Source organism: Molothrus ater, chromosome 11 (assembly GCF_012460135.2).
Source record: "Molothrus ater isolate BHLD 08-10-18 breed brown headed cowbird chromosome 11, BPBGC_Mater_1.1, whole genome shotgun sequence".
NCBI classification, from domain to species: domain Eukaryota; kingdom Metazoa; phylum Chordata; class Aves; order Passeriformes; family Icteridae; genus Molothrus; species Molothrus ater.
Window position 1 is genome coordinate 6,076,264 of NC_050488.2, and position 19,210 is coordinate 6,095,473.

General features: G+C 45.8%; 3 protein-coding genes and 4 non-coding genes across 15 annotated transcripts in view; 2 read left to right on the forward strand and 5 right to left on the reverse strand.

Moving 5' to 3' along the window:
- Positions 1 to 44: 44 nt before the first annotated feature.
- On the forward strand, positions 45 to 6,765 carry GLT8D1 (glycosyltransferase 8 domain containing 1). Its single transcript, XM_036391100.2, has 10 exons — positions 45 to 191; positions 1,719 to 1,774; positions 1,880 to 1,978; positions 2,418 to 2,634; positions 3,265 to 3,382; positions 3,921 to 4,005; positions 4,220 to 4,332; positions 4,857 to 5,023; positions 5,158 to 5,270; positions 5,904 to 6,765. Exons 2-10 carry the CDS (start codon positions 1,759 to 1,761, stop codon positions 6,092 to 6,094), a joined length of 1,119 nt encoding a protein of 372 aa, XP_036246993.1. The 5' UTR covers positions 45 to 191; positions 1,719 to 1,758; the 3' UTR covers positions 6,095 to 6,765.
- A 1,170-nt stretch (positions 6,766 to 7,935) lies between these two features.
- GNL3 (G protein nucleolar 3) lies at positions 7,936 to 15,242 on the reverse strand. Its single transcript, XM_054515986.1, is given in 16 exon segments — positions 7,936 to 8,284; positions 8,373 to 8,455; positions 8,651 to 8,904; positions 9,390 to 9,526; positions 10,199 to 10,301; positions 10,304 to 10,340; positions 11,279 to 11,462; positions 11,818 to 11,905; positions 12,367 to 12,502; positions 12,766 to 12,869; positions 13,325 to 13,460; positions 13,701 to 13,784; positions 13,948 to 14,061; positions 14,638 to 14,775; positions 14,872 to 14,930; positions 15,151 to 15,242. Coding segments are annotated over 16 exon segments (1,677 nt in total). The 5' UTR covers positions 15,164 to 15,242; the 3' UTR covers positions 7,936 to 8,277.
- LOC118691910 (small nucleolar RNA SNORD19) lies at positions 10,948 to 11,024 on the reverse strand. Its single transcript, XR_004981097.1, has one exon. It is a non-coding gene; the product is annotated as a small nucleolar RNA SNORD19 (small nucleolar RNA).
- Positions 11,521 to 11,596, reverse strand: LOC118691911 (small nucleolar RNA SNORD69). The gene has a single exon (XR_004981098.1). It is a non-coding gene; the product is annotated as a small nucleolar RNA SNORD69 (small nucleolar RNA).
- On the reverse strand, positions 12,004 to 12,077 carry LOC118691909 (small nucleolar RNA SNORD19). Its single transcript, XR_004981096.1, has one exon. It is a non-coding gene; the product is annotated as a small nucleolar RNA SNORD19 (small nucleolar RNA).
- Positions 13,199 to 13,271, reverse strand: LOC118691908 (small nucleolar RNA SNORD19). Its single transcript, XR_004981095.1, has one exon. It is a non-coding gene; the product is annotated as a small nucleolar RNA SNORD19 (small nucleolar RNA).
- A 14-nt stretch (positions 15,243 to 15,256) lies between the features above and the next one.
- Positions 15,257 to 19,210, forward strand: part of PBRM1 (polybromo 1) — a 57,572-nt gene continuing 53,618 nt past the window's right edge. For 5 of the 9 annotated variants that reach the window (XM_054515985.1, XM_036390886.2, XM_036390891.2 and 2 more), the window contains exons 1-3: positions 15,299 to 15,404; positions 17,746 to 17,868; positions 18,879 to 19,034. In XM_054515985.1, coding sequence (XP_054371960.1) covers positions 17,830 to 17,868; positions 18,879 to 19,034 — 195 coding nt within the window. In that variant the 5' untranslated portion in view covers positions 15,299 to 15,404; positions 17,746 to 17,829. Of the gene's footprint in view, positions 15,405 to 17,745; positions 17,878 to 18,878; positions 19,035 to 19,210 lie in introns of all 9 variants that reach the window. The other 4 variants (XM_036390887.2, XM_036390892.2, XM_054515984.1 and 1 more) reach the window with 3 other exon arrangements.

Sequence of the window (19,210 nt, forward strand, 5' to 3'; positions counted from 1 at the left end):
CACGCCCCGTCCGCCCCGCCCAGAGCCCCGTCGGCCGGGGGTGCCGCCCCCAGCCCCGGCCATCGCCTCCGCGCCGCCGCCGCCGCTCCGGGGCTGCTCCGCTCCCGCTCCCCCCAGCCCGCCAGGACGCATCTCCTCGGCAACGGCGGCTTCGCCCCGCAGGACCCCGGCGGAGGCGCCCTCTGCGGCAGGTGCGAGGCGCCGTGGAGCCGCCTGTCGGAAACCCGCACTGACTCGGCGGCTCGCGGGCCGCCCCCCCGCCCCAGCCTCGGGCTCGTCTCACGGAGCCGCCGGGTGCCGCCGCGGCCCCGGTATCGCGGCGGGGTGGGCGCGGCGCGGGTTGGGCGCCTGGCGGCGGTCAGGCGCCTGGGCGGGCACCCGCGGGCCGCGCGCTGCCGCGGTGGCGGTGCGGGCGGACGGTCCGTGAGGGGCCGGGGCGGTGCGGGAGAGCCGGGCACGGGCCCGCCGGCCCCGGAGCGGGGCTGTGCCCGCAGAGCAGCCCGGGGAGCGCTGTGTGCGCTGCAGGCAGCCGGCGGAGCGGCGCGGTGTGGGTTTTATTGTGGTCCGTGACCATCCCTGTGCAGGGACGTTCTGTCGCTGTCCCCAGCCCGGCTGCCGCGTGTCGCTGAGGCGCCGGCCGTGTCCGTGTCCGTGCCCGTGCCCGCCTCAGCCCCGGCGCTGGGAATCGCCCAGCGGGACGTGGCGTTTTGCTCCCAGGCAAAGCTCCGTGTCCCGCCCCGTGCCAGCAGTGCGGTGGTGCTTAGGGCAGGGATTTGTTGGGCTCCGCTGGTGTGTCTGCAGCAGCGGGAAGAAGATGGTTCTGATACATGTAACAGTCACAGCACAGTCTGAGGTGTTTTAATTTAGGCATTTCTCAAGTCTCTCGCCGTTTCTGCAGTTTTGCGTGTTGTTAAGGAGCTTTCCGTGTGTCATTTGGCAGCTCCTTCACACACCAGGATACACAGCTCTTGTTCTGACTTCACCTCAACCCTTAAGTAATGAGCAAGCATATTTGAGTTTCTTACCAAAATTGCATTGGTGTTGTGTTTCTACCCCCTTCTATGACATGATGGTACTGCCTTCTTTCCCACTTTTTTCTCCCAGTTCAGATAGTTAAATAAATAGGTGCAACAGTAAAGAAAACATACCTAATTTTCCAGATCTTTCAGGTCAGTTTTGACTGGCAGAAGGAGTTTGGCCTTTTTCTGTCAGTGGCGTGGCAAGATCTACATGTCTCCTTTTCATCTCTGAGACCTTTAGATAGATGATTGTACTGAGGGGGTCCCTAACACAAGAAGGACATGGACCTGTTAGAGTCCCTTCCAGTGCCTAAAGGGGCTGGCCAGGGACTTTGGACAAGGGCATGGATGACAGGACAAGGAGGAATGGCTTCCAGCTGACAGAGGGCAGGTTTAAATGAGGTATTGAGGAGAAATTCTTCCCTGTGAGGGTGGTGTGGCCCTGGCACAGGCTGCCCAGAGAAGCTGGGATGATGTCTGTGCCTGTGGCAGGGGTTGGAACAAGGTGATCTTGAAGGTTCCTGCCAACCATGCTCACTTTTTAAAATGTGACTTAAGAGTTTTATGTATGTCACAAAACTGACAGAGGGAAACACTCACTGCCTTGGACACTGAAGCTGTTGTGACGCTCCTGGTGATAGTGTGCTGTGCCTCATGGAAGAGTGCACTGACAGTGACTGCTGTATTTTTTTCTTGCAGATTTGCAGGAACCTTATGCTAATAAAATAAGAATAGGAAAATGACGTTAAGGAAAGGTGTGTATATATGTGCTTGTCTGATTTTTTTTTTTATCTTTTGTATCTGAGTTTCTCAGTTGTTCTCTGGTTATATTGATAAAGATTTTTCTTCTTAATTTTCAGTGAACATTTCCATCCTTATAGTGGCTGTTGTCATATTTTTGCTAGTTATTCATCATAACTTCCTAAGCCTCAGTGACTTCTTGAGACGGGAATTGTCAGGTATGTTGGGTTTTGTTTTAATTTAAATATATATATATGTATATTTAAGATTTGGTGGGAAAACACCTGCTCTGGCCAGACAGAACCTACCACGTGGTTTAGGTGAATGGGAGGGGAAAGTTAATGAGGTTATAGGTGTGGCAGAGGGGATCAAAGGCAAGTGCAGACTACTGCAGCTCAGCCTTTTAATATCTTGTGCTGTGTGTGAATATGTGTGGTTAAATGTGTGCAGTTTTCTGTAAATGTGGTGTTATTCTATTCATTAGCATCTCAGATTCTCAAAAGCTGATGCTCTGTTTGATCCTGGCTCACTGTAATCCACACCTCAGCTCGGACATCCAAGTGTTTAGCAGAAATAATTGAAGCGTTGGGAATTTTAGTGTGGTAATAATAATAATATATAATAATAAAAACAAGTATGTTGTTTTCACTCCCACAGATCCAAGTCCCTTAGGACTTCAGCCTATAGATTTCATTCCTGCAGCTCCCCAGAGGCTGGCAGATGAGTGGAATGACAAGGAGATTCCTGTGGTCATTGCAGCCTCGGATGAGAGGCTGGGAGGTGCAATTGCAGCCATGAACAGCATTTACCAGAACACCAGAGCCAACGTGGTTTTCCATATTGTTACTTTGAATGATACTGTGGATCACTTGAGGTAATGATCTTTTCACTGGATTCCCACAGCATGGTGAACTCTGTATTTCTGAGAGGAGAGCAAGCTGCCTTTCTCTGGAGCTGCACTCCCCTGACTCCCAGTCCCAGCAGGTTTTGACAGGGCTGCTGTGGGAGTCCCACCCTTCCTCCTGGGCAGGTTTCAGGGATGGAAAAGAAACATCTTTTCCAATGGGCTTATATCCAACAGTGAGGAGTTTGTTGGTGGAAGGGTTGTAAAAGGTACTTCTACATTTCATCTAAGCAATTCAAATGCTGGCAATCACATTTCTATATTTTTATAGATTGCTCTTTGATTCTGTTATTCTAATCCCCTTCTGTCCACACTGATGGTTTTGGGAAGGGCCTGTGCTAACAGGAGTGTGTATTTCTGATAAAGTAAGAAGTGACCCCGTACCTTTCACATGTCCCAGGTGTGCAGGTGCTGACCCTGCACTTGCCCCTGTGGCCACACAGGACAGCACTGATGTCAGCATCAACTACATCCCAGATGTGTTTGTTGGGCAGGGAAGTGAGTGGCCACCTCCAGATCTGTGTCACTGTTAGCTGGGTCTCCTGCTTTTCCCTTGTTTTTGTCTCATTAACAAGATCTGTGCCTCTCTCCTGCTTGCAGGATGTGGCTGAGGAGCCCTCCTCTGAAAAACATGCGGTACCGAATTCTGGATTTTGACCCTCGTGTCTTAGAAGGCAAAGTACAAGTGGATCCTCAAAAGGCAGACACGTTCAAACCAGTGAGGATGATGCTGATTACTTTTTGCAATTAGTAGTTAATAACAATATATTTTGATGTTGGCTTTTGAACCCAGCTGGAGATTAAAATCAAATCTTTCTGCATAGAAGCAATCTTTCATAATAAAATTCCTGAATTTCAGTAGAATTAAATATCTAGATAGTGAGAGATGGATTTGAATATCTACATATGCATGCCTAGGATCATTTTTTGCTGCTAGCCAAAGTGAAACACTGCAGCTGGCATGTCAAGCATGCCAACACCTCAGAGATGCAGATCTATGTGGAGAAATAAGAAATTCTTATAATAGACCATTTTTAAAGTTAGTTTATCAATGCATATATTCATGGTAAACCAGGAATTGATGGAACTTATTATTTTAAATTGTAGGATATTGCTGCCTATTTTACTTCCTCTGTAGAAGTTGTCTTGGACATTAATGCCATAGATAAGTGCCAAAAAAAATCAGTCGATTTCACATTTATTTGGAAATTTTTTTCATTCAATTCTCCACTTCTCTTGCTTTGCTGTTCTCACAGTTAACATTTGCAAGATTCTACTTGCCCAGCTTTGTACCTCATGCAGAGAAGGTCATCTATGTGGATGATGATGTAATAGTGCAAGGTATGGGACCTTTGTTAGCTGCCACTGGCCTTATGCTGAGGTCAGTATCTTATCTCCCACAGAACCCAAACATTTCTGTATAAACTTTGTAAATATGAGTGCATTGAGTTAAACTGAGTAGTTTTATATGCTGTAACAATGGACTGAACAAAGCCTAACGTGGCACTTAGTCAGGATTGCTTTTGATTTTCCTGTGCTTGCTTCCATTTTCCAGATGATATTGTTGAACTTTACAACACCCCATTGAAACCTGGACATGCAGCTGCATTTTCAGATGACTGTGACTCAACCAGTAGTAAAGTTGCTGTCCGTGGAGCAGGCAATCAGGTTAGTTTTAGTCTTGTTCAGTGGTAACAATACTGTAGATCTCAGACTTTTGGGAATGCTCCAAATGCTGAAACCTGAACCTAAATCTAAATGTGACTTTCCCTGCCCAAACCAGTTTTACAAATGGGACCTGCAGTTTCTGTTCAGGCACAATAAATTACCTGGAATTTTTGCTGTGCTTTACAATGAGAGCAATTCTCGTTATGGAACAGTGGGAGGTCTGAGAACACTGAAGGGACAATTTTTAATTTCTGCATGTATAAAAAGTACTTTATCTGAGACTGGTACCATATTAATAATATGGTATTATTAAGACCATGCAGCATTCCTTAAAATATGTAGTCTATATAATCATATTTTTAAAATGTTACACTTCTTAAGCTTTCTTTCTCTCATTTTAAAGGAAGGGATATTTAATATAACAACTTCAACTTACACCTGTCTGCTCTGAGTTGTGCAGAATTTTTCTTTAGGAATTTCCCATATATTTTAAGCTAATTTCTACTCTCTTTTTTTTCCCCCAGTATAATTACATTGGGTTTTTAGATTACAAAAAAGAAACCATCCGAAAGCTTGCCATGAAAGCCAACACCTGCTCTTTCAATCCTGGAGTTTTCGTTGCCAATCTGACCGAATGGAAATTACAGAACATCACTAAACAACTGGAGAAGTGGATGGCACTTAATGTGGTGTAAGTACCCCAGGCTAGGGGTGCCAGCAGCTCAGGGTTCTGCTGGTGGCATTTCCCTCTTGAATGGAAGGCTCTGTGTGTGTATCTCTGCTGCAAGTGAAAAATCAACTGATCAGCATCTTTTCAACTTCCAGAGAGGAGCTCTACAGTAAGACTCTGGCTGGCAGCATCACAACACCTCCCCTGCTAATTGTGTTTTACAAGCAGCATTCCAGTATTGATCCCATGTGGAATGTCCGACATCTTGGTACGTAGGAAGCGTTTGTGATGCTGCTCCCCCAGGGTGTTTTTCCAGGGCTGTAGCTGGACATCTTGTTCATGATGTAGCAAAGTGGGCTTTTATTCCCCCATTCTGTCCTTTGTTCTTTAGGAAAAAAAGCTTTGCAATTCCGTCTTGGGGCTTGTGGGCCTGAGTCTTTCTCAAACTGCTGGGGGTTACTTCTTGAACTGACTTACTCAAAATCCTTTTAATTTTCCACAAGTATATTGTATCTGATGTGATCCAAGGTGTTTCTTCCAAAACTTTAGAGAAGGGCAGATATTCATGTCTGTTCTACTGGTGAAACCCCAGTGCTGGGAGAGCTTTTTCAGGTTATGTTTCTGATGAACAATACATAGGCTGCTGAATTCATCTGGGTGTTAATTGGATTTTAAAGAACTTGGAAGTTAAGGCAATGTAGGAAAATAGACGCAGATCAAAGTGACATTTAGTTGCACCTGATTGTTTTTCACTTTGCTCTTACTTCTGCTTCCCTTATTACCTCCTTTCCCCATAAATAAGATTTCCTTTGTTAAATCCTTTGTTTTGAAGTTAACGTTTTGCACGTTGCTGTTTTGGTTGCCTTTTTTTCAAACACTAATGCTTCTCTTTCAATTGAAGGGTCTAGTGCTGGGAAAAGGTACTCTCCTCAGTTTGTGGAAGCTGCCAAGCTGCTCCATTGGAATGGACATTTCAAACCCTGGGGAAGAACAGCTTCCTATGCTGAAGTCTGGGAGAAGTGGTATGTCCCTGACCCTGCAGGCAAGTTCAACCTGATCCGCAGACACTCGGAGGCCTATGAAGCAAAGTAGAGTCCATTTGAATAAATGATGACATTTTCTCAGGAACTTCTGGAGCCAAGCAGAATATTTTTCTTTAAGCCAACTTGTATTACAGAGCCAACCCTGCCTTCTGGAGCACAAGGTGATGCACTTGTTCAGCTGCAGTTCTGAAATGCACAGGTCCAAAGGAGGCTCCTGTCACCTGTGTGACACAGGATGCTACTCCAGCAGCACTACAGAAAACAAGGGAAGATCTCCACAAACGAGCACTTTTTTGTCATTTCAGTTGTGTTCTCCTGCTCCTTACTACAGGTCTTCTAGTGGGGAATCATTTTTGTCAATTACAGAAACAAAGTTTCTAAGAACAAGATAGAAATTCAGCTGGTGCTTGCACCAGCAATCTTGCACAGCAATGTACTGTAATTAAGAGCTGCCTGGGTTTTGTTTTGTTGTTTTGTTTTGTTATCCTGTGAAATAATTCCCTCAACAACCCTTCCTTGCATGAAATCTCCACCCAACCATTTCTCTTTAAGTCTTTCTTACAGAATTCTGCAAAATTGAATCCTTTTTGAAAGATTAATCCTTTGAGTATTATTTCACTATGCAAAATGGTTTTAACTGCCAGTGAACACTAAACCAATTTTTTTGGAAAGCGGTGGATGAAACTTTGTTTAAAAATAAAGCTAATTGTAACATGCTGACTCCAGCCTCAGGTAAATGGCAATCTAATTCCAGTCTTGATACAGGAAGTGTTTCCTTTATGAAAAGTAGCAAGTGATTAAAGCCAAAGTCAATTATCTGGTCTTTGTGAAAGCAATCGAATTCTAAAATAGTACAAACTACTTATTTTGGGGACCAGACTGTATTAATTACAGATTAACTTTGTTATTGTTGAGTCCCTCATAGTTCTCTCAAGTGAGCTACACTGCTACAGTTTTTCCTGCTGTGCTTTTCCCCATCTGGGAACTCATCAAATGAGATGCCTGTGACCTCTGCAGCCAGCTGCCCATCACCTGTGCTAAGGTAAGTTGGTGTTTTTTATAGTTGTATTGTTGGGTGATAGTTATTATTACCTGATGTATCCCAGCAGCCGCTGTGCCAACTACTCCGTTTAACAGAGGTTTGCACTCAGGCTTGTGAAGAGCCCTCAGTGGAGCATGTTCAGAAAAAAGGCTTTGTGTTCATCACAGCTGAGTCTGCCTGGTCTGAAACACAGGGCAGCAGAGGTAAAGGACTCCTTCTTGACTGTGAATATGGTTTTAGGTCTGCTTTAAAAGGATTTTAAACTGCTGCTCTCATTGCAGTCACTGCCTGTAGTTCTGTTTCTGTCATGGATACCCTGATCTGGTTTGTTACCTATTGCTTCTTTTACTGGGTTTTGATGAACCATTAGAACAAGAACCATTCTTGCCCTTGAAGCAGTTAGGAGTAAATTCACTTATCAACTTTGAAGATTTTACTTTGATTAGCTGACAATGCAATTCAGCTGAGCAAGCTGGGTTTTAGCAGGCTTAAAGGAACTGCCTGTTTGTGTATGCACTTGACATCTTTTTAAGCTGCCCATGAGAATCTGTGGCTTAGCAGACATTGAGGAAAAACACATCTATTTATCAAAGAACACAGAAATCATACTTTTCAGTTAATAGGAAGAAAACAGATGCACAGAAGATGTTTTGCAAAAATGTACTGAAAAGTCACTGTCTAAAGTCATGCTCTAAGGGTAAAATCTTTGTAATCCTCTAGGAAAACAGATTTGTTGTTTGAATGTGGCTAGAATGAAACATTTATCATTTATCTTTCAAAGACAAAGGGTTTATTCTCTTGATAGGTATTTTATAAGGCAAAATGAACAGACTAAGTGAGTCTACTAGGAATTTTTTAAATAGGCTTTAATATAGGAAATAAACTTTATGACAAAGCTGAATAACAATCAGTTTCCTAGACCTGTATAAAATCTGGAACTATCCAGGGAGATGCACTATTATGTACATTATCTGACACAGCAACAGCTGAGTCTTTGCAGCAGCTCTGGCTCTGCAGCGCTCCTCCAGCTTCTGCTGCAACCCTCAGTGTTCCTGACTGTTCTGAAAGCCAGAAGCAGCTCTCCAGACAGTGCTTCCCACCTGGTTTGTTACACATAGTCTGTATTAAAATCATAGGCATCATCCTCATCTGCTGGTTTATCTAAGCTGAAGGACAGTGATCTGGAACGTTCATTTCCTGAGAAGAGAAAATCATGTGTTAGTGAAACCAGTGCAAGTCCTGGAGATTCCAGAGCCCATACTTAAGCCAGGTGACAAATACACACCTGCCCTCTGCTCCTTGGGATTTGTAGGATTCGTTTGGTGTTTTCCAGGCTTTGCTTTTCTGGTGACCGTGAACTTGGGTTTCCTGCAAGTCAGAGGTCAGACATTCTTTTAACATCATTAATGAAATCTCCCATGCAAATGGAACCTAACAGAGCCTGGGGAAAGTGTGCACGGCCCCTTGTATAGCTGAGCCTCACTGCTGAGGCCAAGTGATTTTGAACTATGTTGTTTCCTTAATTCAGGAAAAAAGCCCAGACCTAGTGAAATCCTCATTTACCTCTTTGACATCATCATCATCATCATCATCATCATCATCATCATCATCATCATCATCTTCTTCCACATCATGTTCATCATCATCACTTTCTGCGAATTCCTCTTCCTCCTCTCTTCTTCTCCTCTCCTCCTTGCTTGTTTCCATGTTTCCCCACTTTGATCCTTCCTCTATCATTTTATTTTCCTCTATTGTCCCATTTGTCATTCCAGCTGACTGAAAAGCAATGCTGCTTGCTGGACTGGGGTGTTTTATAGCTGCAAAAACCACAGGAAGTGTCTGTTCAGTCTCTGTCATTCAGCACTGATGTAATGCCCAGCCCCTGAGTGGGGACACTGCAGTTCTGCCCCCTCCCTACCAGACAGGGCGACCACACAGGGTTGTGCCATCAAGGCAAGGAAATTCTCTGAGAAAAGCTTTCCCTGAGGCATCTACAGAAAACTGCTAGGAGCTGGAGAACCTGGACTTGGGAATAGGTAAATTTAGCTAAGTGGGTTTAGTTTAGATAGCAGGAAAAAATTCTTTATTGTGAGGATGGTGAGGCCCTGGCACAGCTGTTCCCTGAGAAGCTGTGGCTGCGCCATCCCTGAAAGTGGAGGGGGCTCTGGCTAATCTGGCCTGAGTGAAAGGTGGCCCTGCCCACAGCTGGGGGTTTGGAACAAGATGGATTTAGGGCCCCTTCCAACCCAGGCCAATCTGTAACCCTATGGTTAATGGTAGTCTATTACAAGAACAGTCCTACCTTGAACAGTGTTGCTGTTTTCTTGTTCTAGGTTATTTAAATTAAAGCCTTCCTGCATTTCAGCTATTTTTTGTTCTGTAAGATAGGGTGGTGGTTTCTGAGATCCTGGAGGTTGTGAGTAGTACTTTATTCTGGCTCTGAGAAAATAAAAATCAACATTAAAAAACTAACTAAAGATAACACAGTTAAATCGCCGTATTTAAAAATAAAACCCAGAGCACAAAGCTCTCAAACTAATAAGTGTTTAACAGCAGTTCAGTAGATATTAAAATTTGACTCTGAAGTTGACAACAGTATTAAGGGGATAGCCCACTCCTGAGAGGAAAATGCAGTGGCACTTTGTCACCACAGATCACCTGCCTGTAAAAGCAGCTGAGTCACTTCAGCAAGGGAGATAGTCACAGTCAATTACTGAATGTGAGTTACATTTATTCCTACCCTCAGAATATAGGAACCTCCCTAAATTTGCACAGAAAGTTTGCCATATCCTTTCCTGTCTAGAAGAGGACAACGTGGAATTGGTATTTGAGAGGAAAGCACATTTCCATTACAGAAACTGTCTATGCAATAATGTGCAACAGGTTCTGATTCTTCTCATGTATCCTTCACTACTTCAGAAAATTATCTGTGGATGGCATCCTCTAAATCTGTTGGACAATCCAGCTCCTTACCCAAGTGAAATGTGAGAAAGGAAGGGAAAAAGCAGCCTCTCCTTTTTAAGTACTTTGCTGGACTCGGTGCTTCTGCTGTGCTGGATTAACAGTGAGAAAAAGATGAGCAGCAGAGAGCAAAGTTCACAGCATACATACCCTGTCCAGTCACAAAGCACTACGTTAGCCATATTTTCTATGTCAGGAACACCTCCCTTTTTCAGCATGCCCCTCTTCTGAGCCAGTAAAGATAAAAACTCTCAGGGTCCCTGAAATCTGGGATATTATAGTGCATCATTACCTAGGGCAAAAGAAAATAGCACATTTAGAAAGAGATGCCCATCCTTCTCATAGTTTTAGGAGTAAAAGAGCAAATAAAGTTGGATAATATGAGGACAGAGTAAGAGAAAAGCTGTTTTTCTCACACATGTGGGAGTAAACATTAGAAAGCAAAATGCCTACTTCATCAGCAAACTCATCTGCCATTCAAGCAGACTCGTGGGTGTACAGAGACAGTGTAGGTGCACAGTTTGTGGTAATTGGGAGTGGGGCTAGGGCTGAACCTCATCCCCAGTGGGCACAGCTGTGAGCAGCACTGACAGCAATGAGCCATGGAGTGCCCAGGGGCACTGAGCAACCACCAAAGGGAACAGAGGGCACCCAGGTGCAGGGCATCAACAGGAGGGGATAAAAGGCTGGGCTGAAGAACAAGAGGGGCAGATGCTTGCAGCCTTCTGAAGAGGTAAGGTGTTACTCTGTGTGGGCTGAAGCTTTCTTTAGTTCTGTGGGGATACTCTGTGTATTGTGGCTGTCTCAAACATGACATGTGCTGCAGCAGGACAGCACACTGGTCTGTGAAAACTTTTAAAATAACTGAAAGGCAATTAGGCTTAGGTTAATTTGCTTGAAACTAGAGTGAAATCAGAGTTGGATCTGAGGTCTTCACTGTAACCTAGGCAGCATACAAGCAGTATCATCATTTTTCACTCTCTGATTGTATGGTGATGATGTCTTAAAAGCAATGCTCTTTACTCTGGCTGTCAGGATTGTGGCATGCTGTTCTGCCTTCTGTTTGAAAGGATGAAGGATCACCCTTGGCATTGCCACTTTGCATGCTTAGGGAAAGCAGTTCAAAGACTATCAGAATTAGCTACAGAAAATGAACTTTCATTACTGGGCCTAAGAAACCTACAGAGAAGTCTGATGCAGTAAGAGATGTAGAAAAAAGATGGAGCTCACCTGCTGCTTACTGCAGTGATTTATTATGGCATTTACTCCTTCAAGCACAACTGCTGAGTCTGATCCTTCAGGGTCTATGATACTTCTCAAGGCCAGAGCAAGGGCACTGTTAGAAGGATCTGCAATTATACTTGGACTGTCCAGCATCTTTGTCTGCTTATCAAGGTGCACAGCTTGCATGGACCTGTTCAGAGGAAAATGCACTGTGAGCAGATAATCAGTGATGAGGGATGAGGATGCAAGACACAAAGCTCAGTGTTGGATTGAATGTACTTCATACAGTCAGTTTCAACGTTTTGTCATCATGTGCTTTGTGTAGGATAGAAATTTAAACAAACAAAACATCAAGTTTATACACAAGTTTATCTCCTGGAGAGAGCTTGCATCACACATATCAGTACCTTTCATCTTGCAAATTTTACTGTGCTTTTAAAGCTGCACACTGGTGTGCTTTGCCCCTAATGGACTGAAACACAAACTCATGGTAGCTGAAACACAACAAACAAGGAAAAGAACAGCTTTGATCAGGCTGAGCTTACTTGGTAACACCTCTTGTCAGGCCAACATTACAAGCACGCTTTCCTTTGAGACTGTTGATGATGCTGCTCTTTCCCACGTTAGGGAAACCTGAGGAAAAATCACATAAATCCTTTTAAGTTAAATAAGAAAACAACTTTTTAACACCCATCAAAACAGCTTCTTCCAGGTATCTTTGCTAAGGTAAGCATCAGTGTGAGATCAGAGTTGGATCTGAAGTCTTCACTACAGAAGTAAGACAAAGAATGTATCCTCATTTCTCACACTTGTAGGATTTGTGGTGCTACATTCCATGGAATTTTTGTCAGGCATGAGGAAGGCAGGGCCAGTGGAGCACATATCCTGCCTTCTTTGGGCTCCCACAGATCCATGTGGAAGTGCACCATGGATCCCTGGCAGCTGAAGCACTACAACACTGAGAGCTTTGGATCAAAGAACAATGACTGGAAAACTCATTAGCAAATCAGGTGTTAGCAGTTTTACCCAGTCCAGTAATACAGGATCCCCAAGCTTTATGGGAAAAGGAAACTCCTGTTTCTCCAAGCACTTACCTACCACCCCAACCTGAATGGCTCTGTCTTGGGCCTTGCCATACCCTTGAAGAAGCTTCAAGAGGCATTTGCTTCCAAAATACTGAGAGGTTTCTGAGAAATCAACACGTGCATGTCTTTTTGTGACCTGTTCCTGCTACAGGAGTCAAAGGCAAAAAAAACCCCATGGTCAGGAGCTATTAAGGAAGATAAAATATGGACACTTAGATTTATTCATCTACTGTAATTGCAGTGGTAAGAATTCCCCCACTGTACTGCAAAGCTCAGTCAAAGTGTAAAGGCACATCCATCAGTCCCAGAAGTGCAATCAAAACAGGGGAAAAGGAATTTTAAAGATGTTTCAACATGTATGACTGCAAACACATGACCTTTTCATGGGACAGCCTGCAGTGCTCTTACCATAGTCTTGTCCTTCATCATTGTTGCTGACTTAAAAGCAACAGTTGGAAACTCCTTCTTCAAATAATTCAGCCATTTCTCTACGTTGTCCTTTGGCACTAAATCTGGAAAGCAGAGCAGTTCTTTCACTCCTTAAATTAATTTTAACATGACAAATGCCCTTTGGCTGAGAACTCTAATATAAAGGACTGGGCGCATTCCCCAAAGGCACACAGGGTCTGTGCCTTAGCAGAGCACATCACAATTACACTTCTGGCCTCTGTATTAGATTTTTAATGTTGGGGTCCTGACAGAAGACTTTGTAAGGTATAGAATGATGTTCTGTGAAGGATTACCCCACAGTCCTTGCAAAGGCTACTTTACCACAAAGTTCCCTTTGCTCTTGCTATTTTTATTTTCTTTACTTAGCTGCTGGTACTTGGTAATTTGCAGCCTTTTTAGTGAGCTCAGAGTTGGATCTCATGTCTTCAATGGAATATCAGACTCCTTTAAAATCTTCATAGCTCACCTACCAAAGAACCACAGTGCCAGTAACACTGAAAAAACCTGAATTTCTTACCAATTTTGTTCAGAACTAACAGCAGCTTTTTGTTCCCTCCAGAAGAAGTGACAGCTTGCTCCAGCTGAGGACACCTGCAGCCCATTGGATCTCTGGCATCCAAAACCTCCAGAACCACGTCTGAGGCCTCAAGCACCTGGGTCAGAAAAAAGACAAGACTCAAACAAGACATTACAGACCAGATGACAATTCTGGTATAGCTGTGGCTCACAAAAATAGTTGTTAACATTGTATGTTGTAAAATCCCTTATTTCAGTGTGCTAAGTTCCCAGAGACAAACTTTGGGTTCTAAACACTAACACAAAAAAAGGAAAATAACAAGTGGTCTTATTGCTGACTCTCATCTAATGATATAAAAACAGTTAAAGCATTTCACCTTCATGAGCTCTCTGCAGAATGATTTCTTAGAATTTTTATTCAGCGGTTTTTTAGTCTTTCCTTTAGATTTGCCAGAGGATTCCTAAAGCAAATAAAAACAAAAGGAAATTATTTAAATGAGAATTAGTGTCTAATATTTGTGTGATATTCAGCATGAAAATGTAACATGCTGCTTAAGAATGTGCAGTTTCAGGATGACTTCTACAGGTTCAAGGAATCAAAATCATACAGGACAGAACCCCCACCTGTCCCTCTGCTTTCTCCTTGATTGTGGCTGCATTCTTTTTAGCTTCCAGCTTCCTCTTCTTTTCATGCTCTTTCTGTCTGTTGAGCTTCTGCTTTTGTTTCAGTTCTTCAAGCTGATTGCAAACAAAAACCCAGGCCAGATAAAACATCTTTGAAGGTGGTAAGAAAGAATGTTCCTTCTCCCCATTCCTCACCCAAGCTCCTGAGCCGGCTCAGTTATAAGTCCTGGCTATCCAAGTGACTCTGGGCTTTTTTTTTTGCATCCTACCCAGAGGCAGCCATAAGAGCAGCTCTGCAGCCACACTTACAGCTGACAAATGTCACATTAGTCCACACTGCAGACAGGAGATCCCTATTTTCTGTGTAATCCCATAATGCCATGATTTAACTCCCAGCACTCCGATGGGGCATTTCTGTATCCCAGCACCACAGGGAATTCTGACTGCGTTAGAAATGTCACTTTCAGCGTGTTCCCGTGCACAGTGAGAAAACAAAGGTTAAAAATAAAAGAGTAAATCATTATTTGATTTGCTCATATTTCCAGCGTTGCACACTGTACAATGCTGGAAATAAATACATCGTTTTTCCAAAGCACGACTCTGCTGGGACCATCTACCATGACTGCTCCTCTGAGTGCTCACTTATGCACGCAAAGCTTCCATAAAGAAAGGGATGGTCTCAGTTTTTACCCTCTGCTTTCTTTGCTCCGCTTCCCGCAGAAGCTCCTCCTTAAACGGCGCCGCACTGGGAATTCCGGGATCCTTCTTGGGCTTTTTGTGTCCGCGTTTCTTGGCCTCCTTCCGGACTTTTCGGTGGTGTTCTCTGATCTGAAGCAGGCACAAGAAACCTTCTCAGCCTAAGGCCCAAAACCGCAGCGCAGAGGCCCCGGGACGGCCAAACGCGGCACCGGGGCCGGGCCTCACCTTCTTCTGGATCTTGTAGCGCTTGTGGCAGCTCAGCCTCTTGCTCGCCTTCCGCAGCTCTGCAACGCACCGCGCCCGTCAGCGCCGTGTACCGACACGCACATCCCCGCCACCGAGCTCCCGCCGCCGTTCCCCCGAGCCCCGCTCCCCGATTCCCGCCCCCTCGATCGCCGCCGCTCGCTTGGCCACGGGCGGCCGCCACCCCCCGGTGCCGGGCCGCCTCCCGCGCCCATCCCGTCCCCTCCCGGCGCCCGTCCCGGAGCCGCTCCCGGCGCTCACTCGGTCGCTTCATGGCGCCGCCACGTGCTCCCGCCGGCGGGCGCTGCCGTAAAGCGCGCCGGCGCTGCCCCGCCGGGGTGTCGCGCGGGCTCGGCGCGTTGGGCGGCCGGGCGCGCTTTGCGGCAGCGGCGGCGGCGGCACCGGCGGTGTCGGGACGGGCGGTACCGGCGGGACGGGACGGGCCGGGCCGGGCGGACCCCGCGCACCCACCCCGGGTCGGCCGCGGCTGCGGGAGGCGGAGCGGAGCCGGCGGGGTGAGCGGCGCGGGCGGGGCGCGGGCCGGGGCTTGGAGGCCGCTGTTTCTCTTTGTGTGGCGGCGCCGCCCGAGCGCGCAGCGGCCGTGCCGCGCCGGGCCCGGGGCGCCGAGCGCCGCCCGCCTCTGTCACCCGCCCCGGGCCCGGGCCGTGTCGCCGGCCCGGGTGCGCCTCAGCCCTTCCTTCCCGCCCCCGTTCCCGCCGTGTTCTCCGTCCCGGCGCCGGGCCGGGCCCGCGGGGTGACAACGGCCGCTCCCGGGGCGGGCCCGGGCACAGCGGCGGGTCCTGCCCGCTGTGGCGGCAGCGCGGGGCGGGCCCGGGACACGGTCCGGAGCCGGGAACGGGCTTCCCTTTGTTTCCTGCCGGGGATAACCCCTCAGCTCCCGGGCAGGGCTCCGCCGCCTCGGGGCAATTACACATTCGGTGTCTTTGTTCCTTGTCCCGGTGTGGATAAAGCGGTGGCTGTGTTGTCCCTCTCGCTTTTTACCAGCTTTGCCCTTTTACCGTGCCCGGTCGCTGCCAGCCCCCTCTTCCCATCCCGTGGCAGCTTTCAATGGGATCGGTAACCGGGGGAAATTCCGGCTGCGTTTCCCTCCCCTGTTCCCTTGGCTAAATTTACCGTGTTTCGTGTTTCTGGTGAAACGTGGGAGATCCTGATAGCAATACATACTACCCGTGGTATCTATTGGTTTTTAGCTCTCTGCCTGGAGGCAGAAAATGAACCTATAGGTGCTAGAATGTTTTATTTTAAGTGTATGGTGTCCGACGTGTGTAAAACCTGTTGGTGTAGGGAGGTTGGGGTGGGTGACACTTGTGGTCCTTCTGTACAGTTTTGGGAGAGACAGCCTTCCTTCCCCCGTTGTGTATATCAGTGTTCATGTGAATTAGTAATGGCCAAAGCGTTTCTTGCTGTGGTTTTGTGACATTTTTATGGTTGGTGAGGGCAATGACTGAGGAGATGCTCAAGCTCCTGTTGCATTGGAGGTGCTCATTGATAGCAGTGGAGAGTCTTGGTGTGACTGTTGAGAGACTTGTGAGCCAGCAGTGCAATTGCAGAAGAAGCTCTGGGAGAGAGGTTCTGCAGTAAAACTGTGTTTCTGTGCACAGCTGAGTTCTCTGTGCTTAGGAGTGTGGCAGTTTAGGGAGAAGTTTGTGTTTTGGAGCCTCACCTTCAGTGAGTGTTACATCAGCAGGTCTCTCACTGAGTGTTTGTGATGTTGTCCAGACTGATCCATATTTTGCACAGTTATTAGAGGAGGAAAACCTCTGTGTTTTGGAGGCTGTGTATGAGTGGTGAGAGTACCTTGATCACAGCAGTGTCAGAGTATGGCTGAGAGCCACAGCATTGTGCCTCGGACAGTGGACATGCAGCAGCTGATGTGCAGCCTGCAGGCAGGTGCTGGTTGGGAGGTTCCCAGATCTTTATTTCAGGATGGGACTGGACTGAGTGTACTCTTGAGTTCCTGGTTGAAGCAGAATTATTGATTCTGGTAGTCCCTCCTGCCTTTCTTCCACAGCCAAGGGCTTGTGTTTCCCAGCACGTGCCTGGTGCAGCCACTCCAGACTGTAGCCTTCAGATGGAAGCTGGAGGCAGTGCCAAGGCTTGAGGCTGTTGTCAGTTCCCAAAATGAATTGCCTGCTGATAAACCACAGAGCTTCTCTGCATGTCGGTGTGATGAAAATGTCCAGAGTGGTGAACAGGAAAAGAACCTCTCTGGGGCTTGATTGAAGGCAGGAGTTGGAAGAACTACATAGAAACAAACATTTTGCCATAAAATGGTTCTGTATATTTCACATGGAATTTCTGTGAAAAGAATCAGGCTTGGACACTGCAAAGAAATTGAAACTGGTTTTTTAGTGTATGGCTGCATATTTTGTGCTTACTTCTGAGTATAAAAATCTACTCTGAAGAGTGTTGGAGGTGCATCATCTTAGAGTTTATTAAGTGTTTGTTGACCTTAAGATTATATTGTTATAAGCACTTTTCTGCTTTGCATTCTGTAACTTACAGCTTTCTGGTTTGTACTCTCAGGTCAGGTATCACTTCTGTTTACTTTCTGCTCTGCTTGATGAATCATTCTCTAGCAAGTGGCTGTGAAATCTGTAATGCATATTCAGGAACATTAGAGAAATATATTTTTACTGTGACAATGACAGAAGTGTCTAGCATTCTGTGTACAAAATTACTTTGTAGAGTTTCTGCTGGGCTAAAAAAAGTTGCCTTCTGTTTCTTGCTTTTTTTCTCTGTCACTGTAATTATCCACTTTATTCTTTGATTTTATTCTTTATCTGCCTACTCTGAATTTTCTTCCCTCTCTCTTTTCTTTTTCTTGTCTTCCAGTTGTGGCTGTACTAACACCATTACTGGTTTGGCACTCTTAGAGTGTCCCCTTCTCGCAGTATCTGTGCTTGCCCATCAGACACTATGAGGAGATTGGCTTTTCGAGGTGCTGGTTCTACTCTGGTAAATCTGGTAAATTATTGATTGTGTCTCCATCCCTCTGCCTTGGCCTTTTGCTTTTCTTTTTCCTAACTGTTAATTATTCCTACCTTATTCATCTCACGTGTGTGCCTGGAGTTATCTCTGTCTCTAACAAAAATGCTTTAATGCAGTTACATTGTGCTGCCATACCTTGTTAGTCATCTGAGTGCCTCCTAAAAGAAATCCCTGGATTTGGTTGGAAACTGGGGATAGGCTGGGATAGATGCATCTGTTCTGTCCTCAGCCTTTGAGATAGCCCCAAATAAAAAACCCCCAACTTTTCTGATGCTTTCACTGGAAGTTGGGAAAGAGCCAACAACTTGTTCCATAAATTACCATAGTTGTTGGATGGTGGTTATTCATTTGTCACTGCTTGTGTTGGTAAATGCAAAACTATGGCCAAAAGAGGAGGGGCTTTCCCTGCTTCTCCATGGTTGAGCCATTCATCCCACACATAAAGTGGGAGTAGGAGGTCCCACGGTGATCCAGACCTTCTTTTCACTTGACTGTAACACAAGGTATTCTGTGGGCCTTTTCATTTGTAATTTGTTTTGGTTGGTTGTTTTTTTCTTTCTTTTTTCTTTCTCTGTTTTTCATGGTTTTTTAGTTTGACATGGAATGAAGTGTTTTTACACCAGGACTGAGCATGTGTCTCTGGACAGCTTTCTTGTTGAAAACAGTGGTTCTTGCTTAGTTGTTGTGCATGTGATGGGGTATGAAAATGTGGAGTTTAAGAATATATTCTGTGAAGAGTTGCTACTTCAGTGTGAGCTTGGGGGTTTCTGGCCTTGCTGTCATTGGTGACTGTAAAACTGTAGGAGCATTTTGATTTCCCTTTATTCCCTTTGGGATTTTCCACCAAGTTGGAGTTTACAGAAATGGCTTCACTGACCTGTAGCATTTGGCAAATGTATCATCAGAAGCTTTGCTAGCTCTGAGCAGAGGGTTTGGATGCAATGCCAGGGCTTTAAGAAGGTTTCTGTTCATTATAGAAGAAGTTGGATTCCATGGGTTCCAAGAGGCGAAGAGCTACCTCTCCTTCCAGCAGCGTCAGCGGCGGAGACTTCGACGACGCCCATCACTCCACCAATGTACCAGGCCCAAGCAGGAAGAGGAGGAGACTTTCCAACCTCCCAACTGTAGATCCTGTTAGTACCTTCTTACTGATGGCACCTTTTTTCTTGGGGATACTGTATCCCTGTGTGGAATATGCTGGACTGTAAAATTAATGACCATATCTAGCACATGTACGCTGGTCCTGAATCTGTTCCTGCCTTGGCTGAGCTCTGTTTAAGACCTCATTCAGCTTTGGCTTTGCCTTGGT

Excerpts from the sequence above, each read along its gene's own strand:
- GLT8D1 (XM_036391100.2), top strand. Across the intron at positions 4,006-4,219 it reads TGATGATGTAATAGTGCAAG|ATGATATTGTTGAACTTTAC; the intron begins GTATGGGACCTT and ends TCCATTTTCCAG. Across the intron at positions 5,271-5,903 it reads GTGGAATGTCCGACATCTTG|GGTCTAGTGCTGGGAAAAGG; the intron begins GTACGTAGGAAG and ends TTTCAATTGAAG.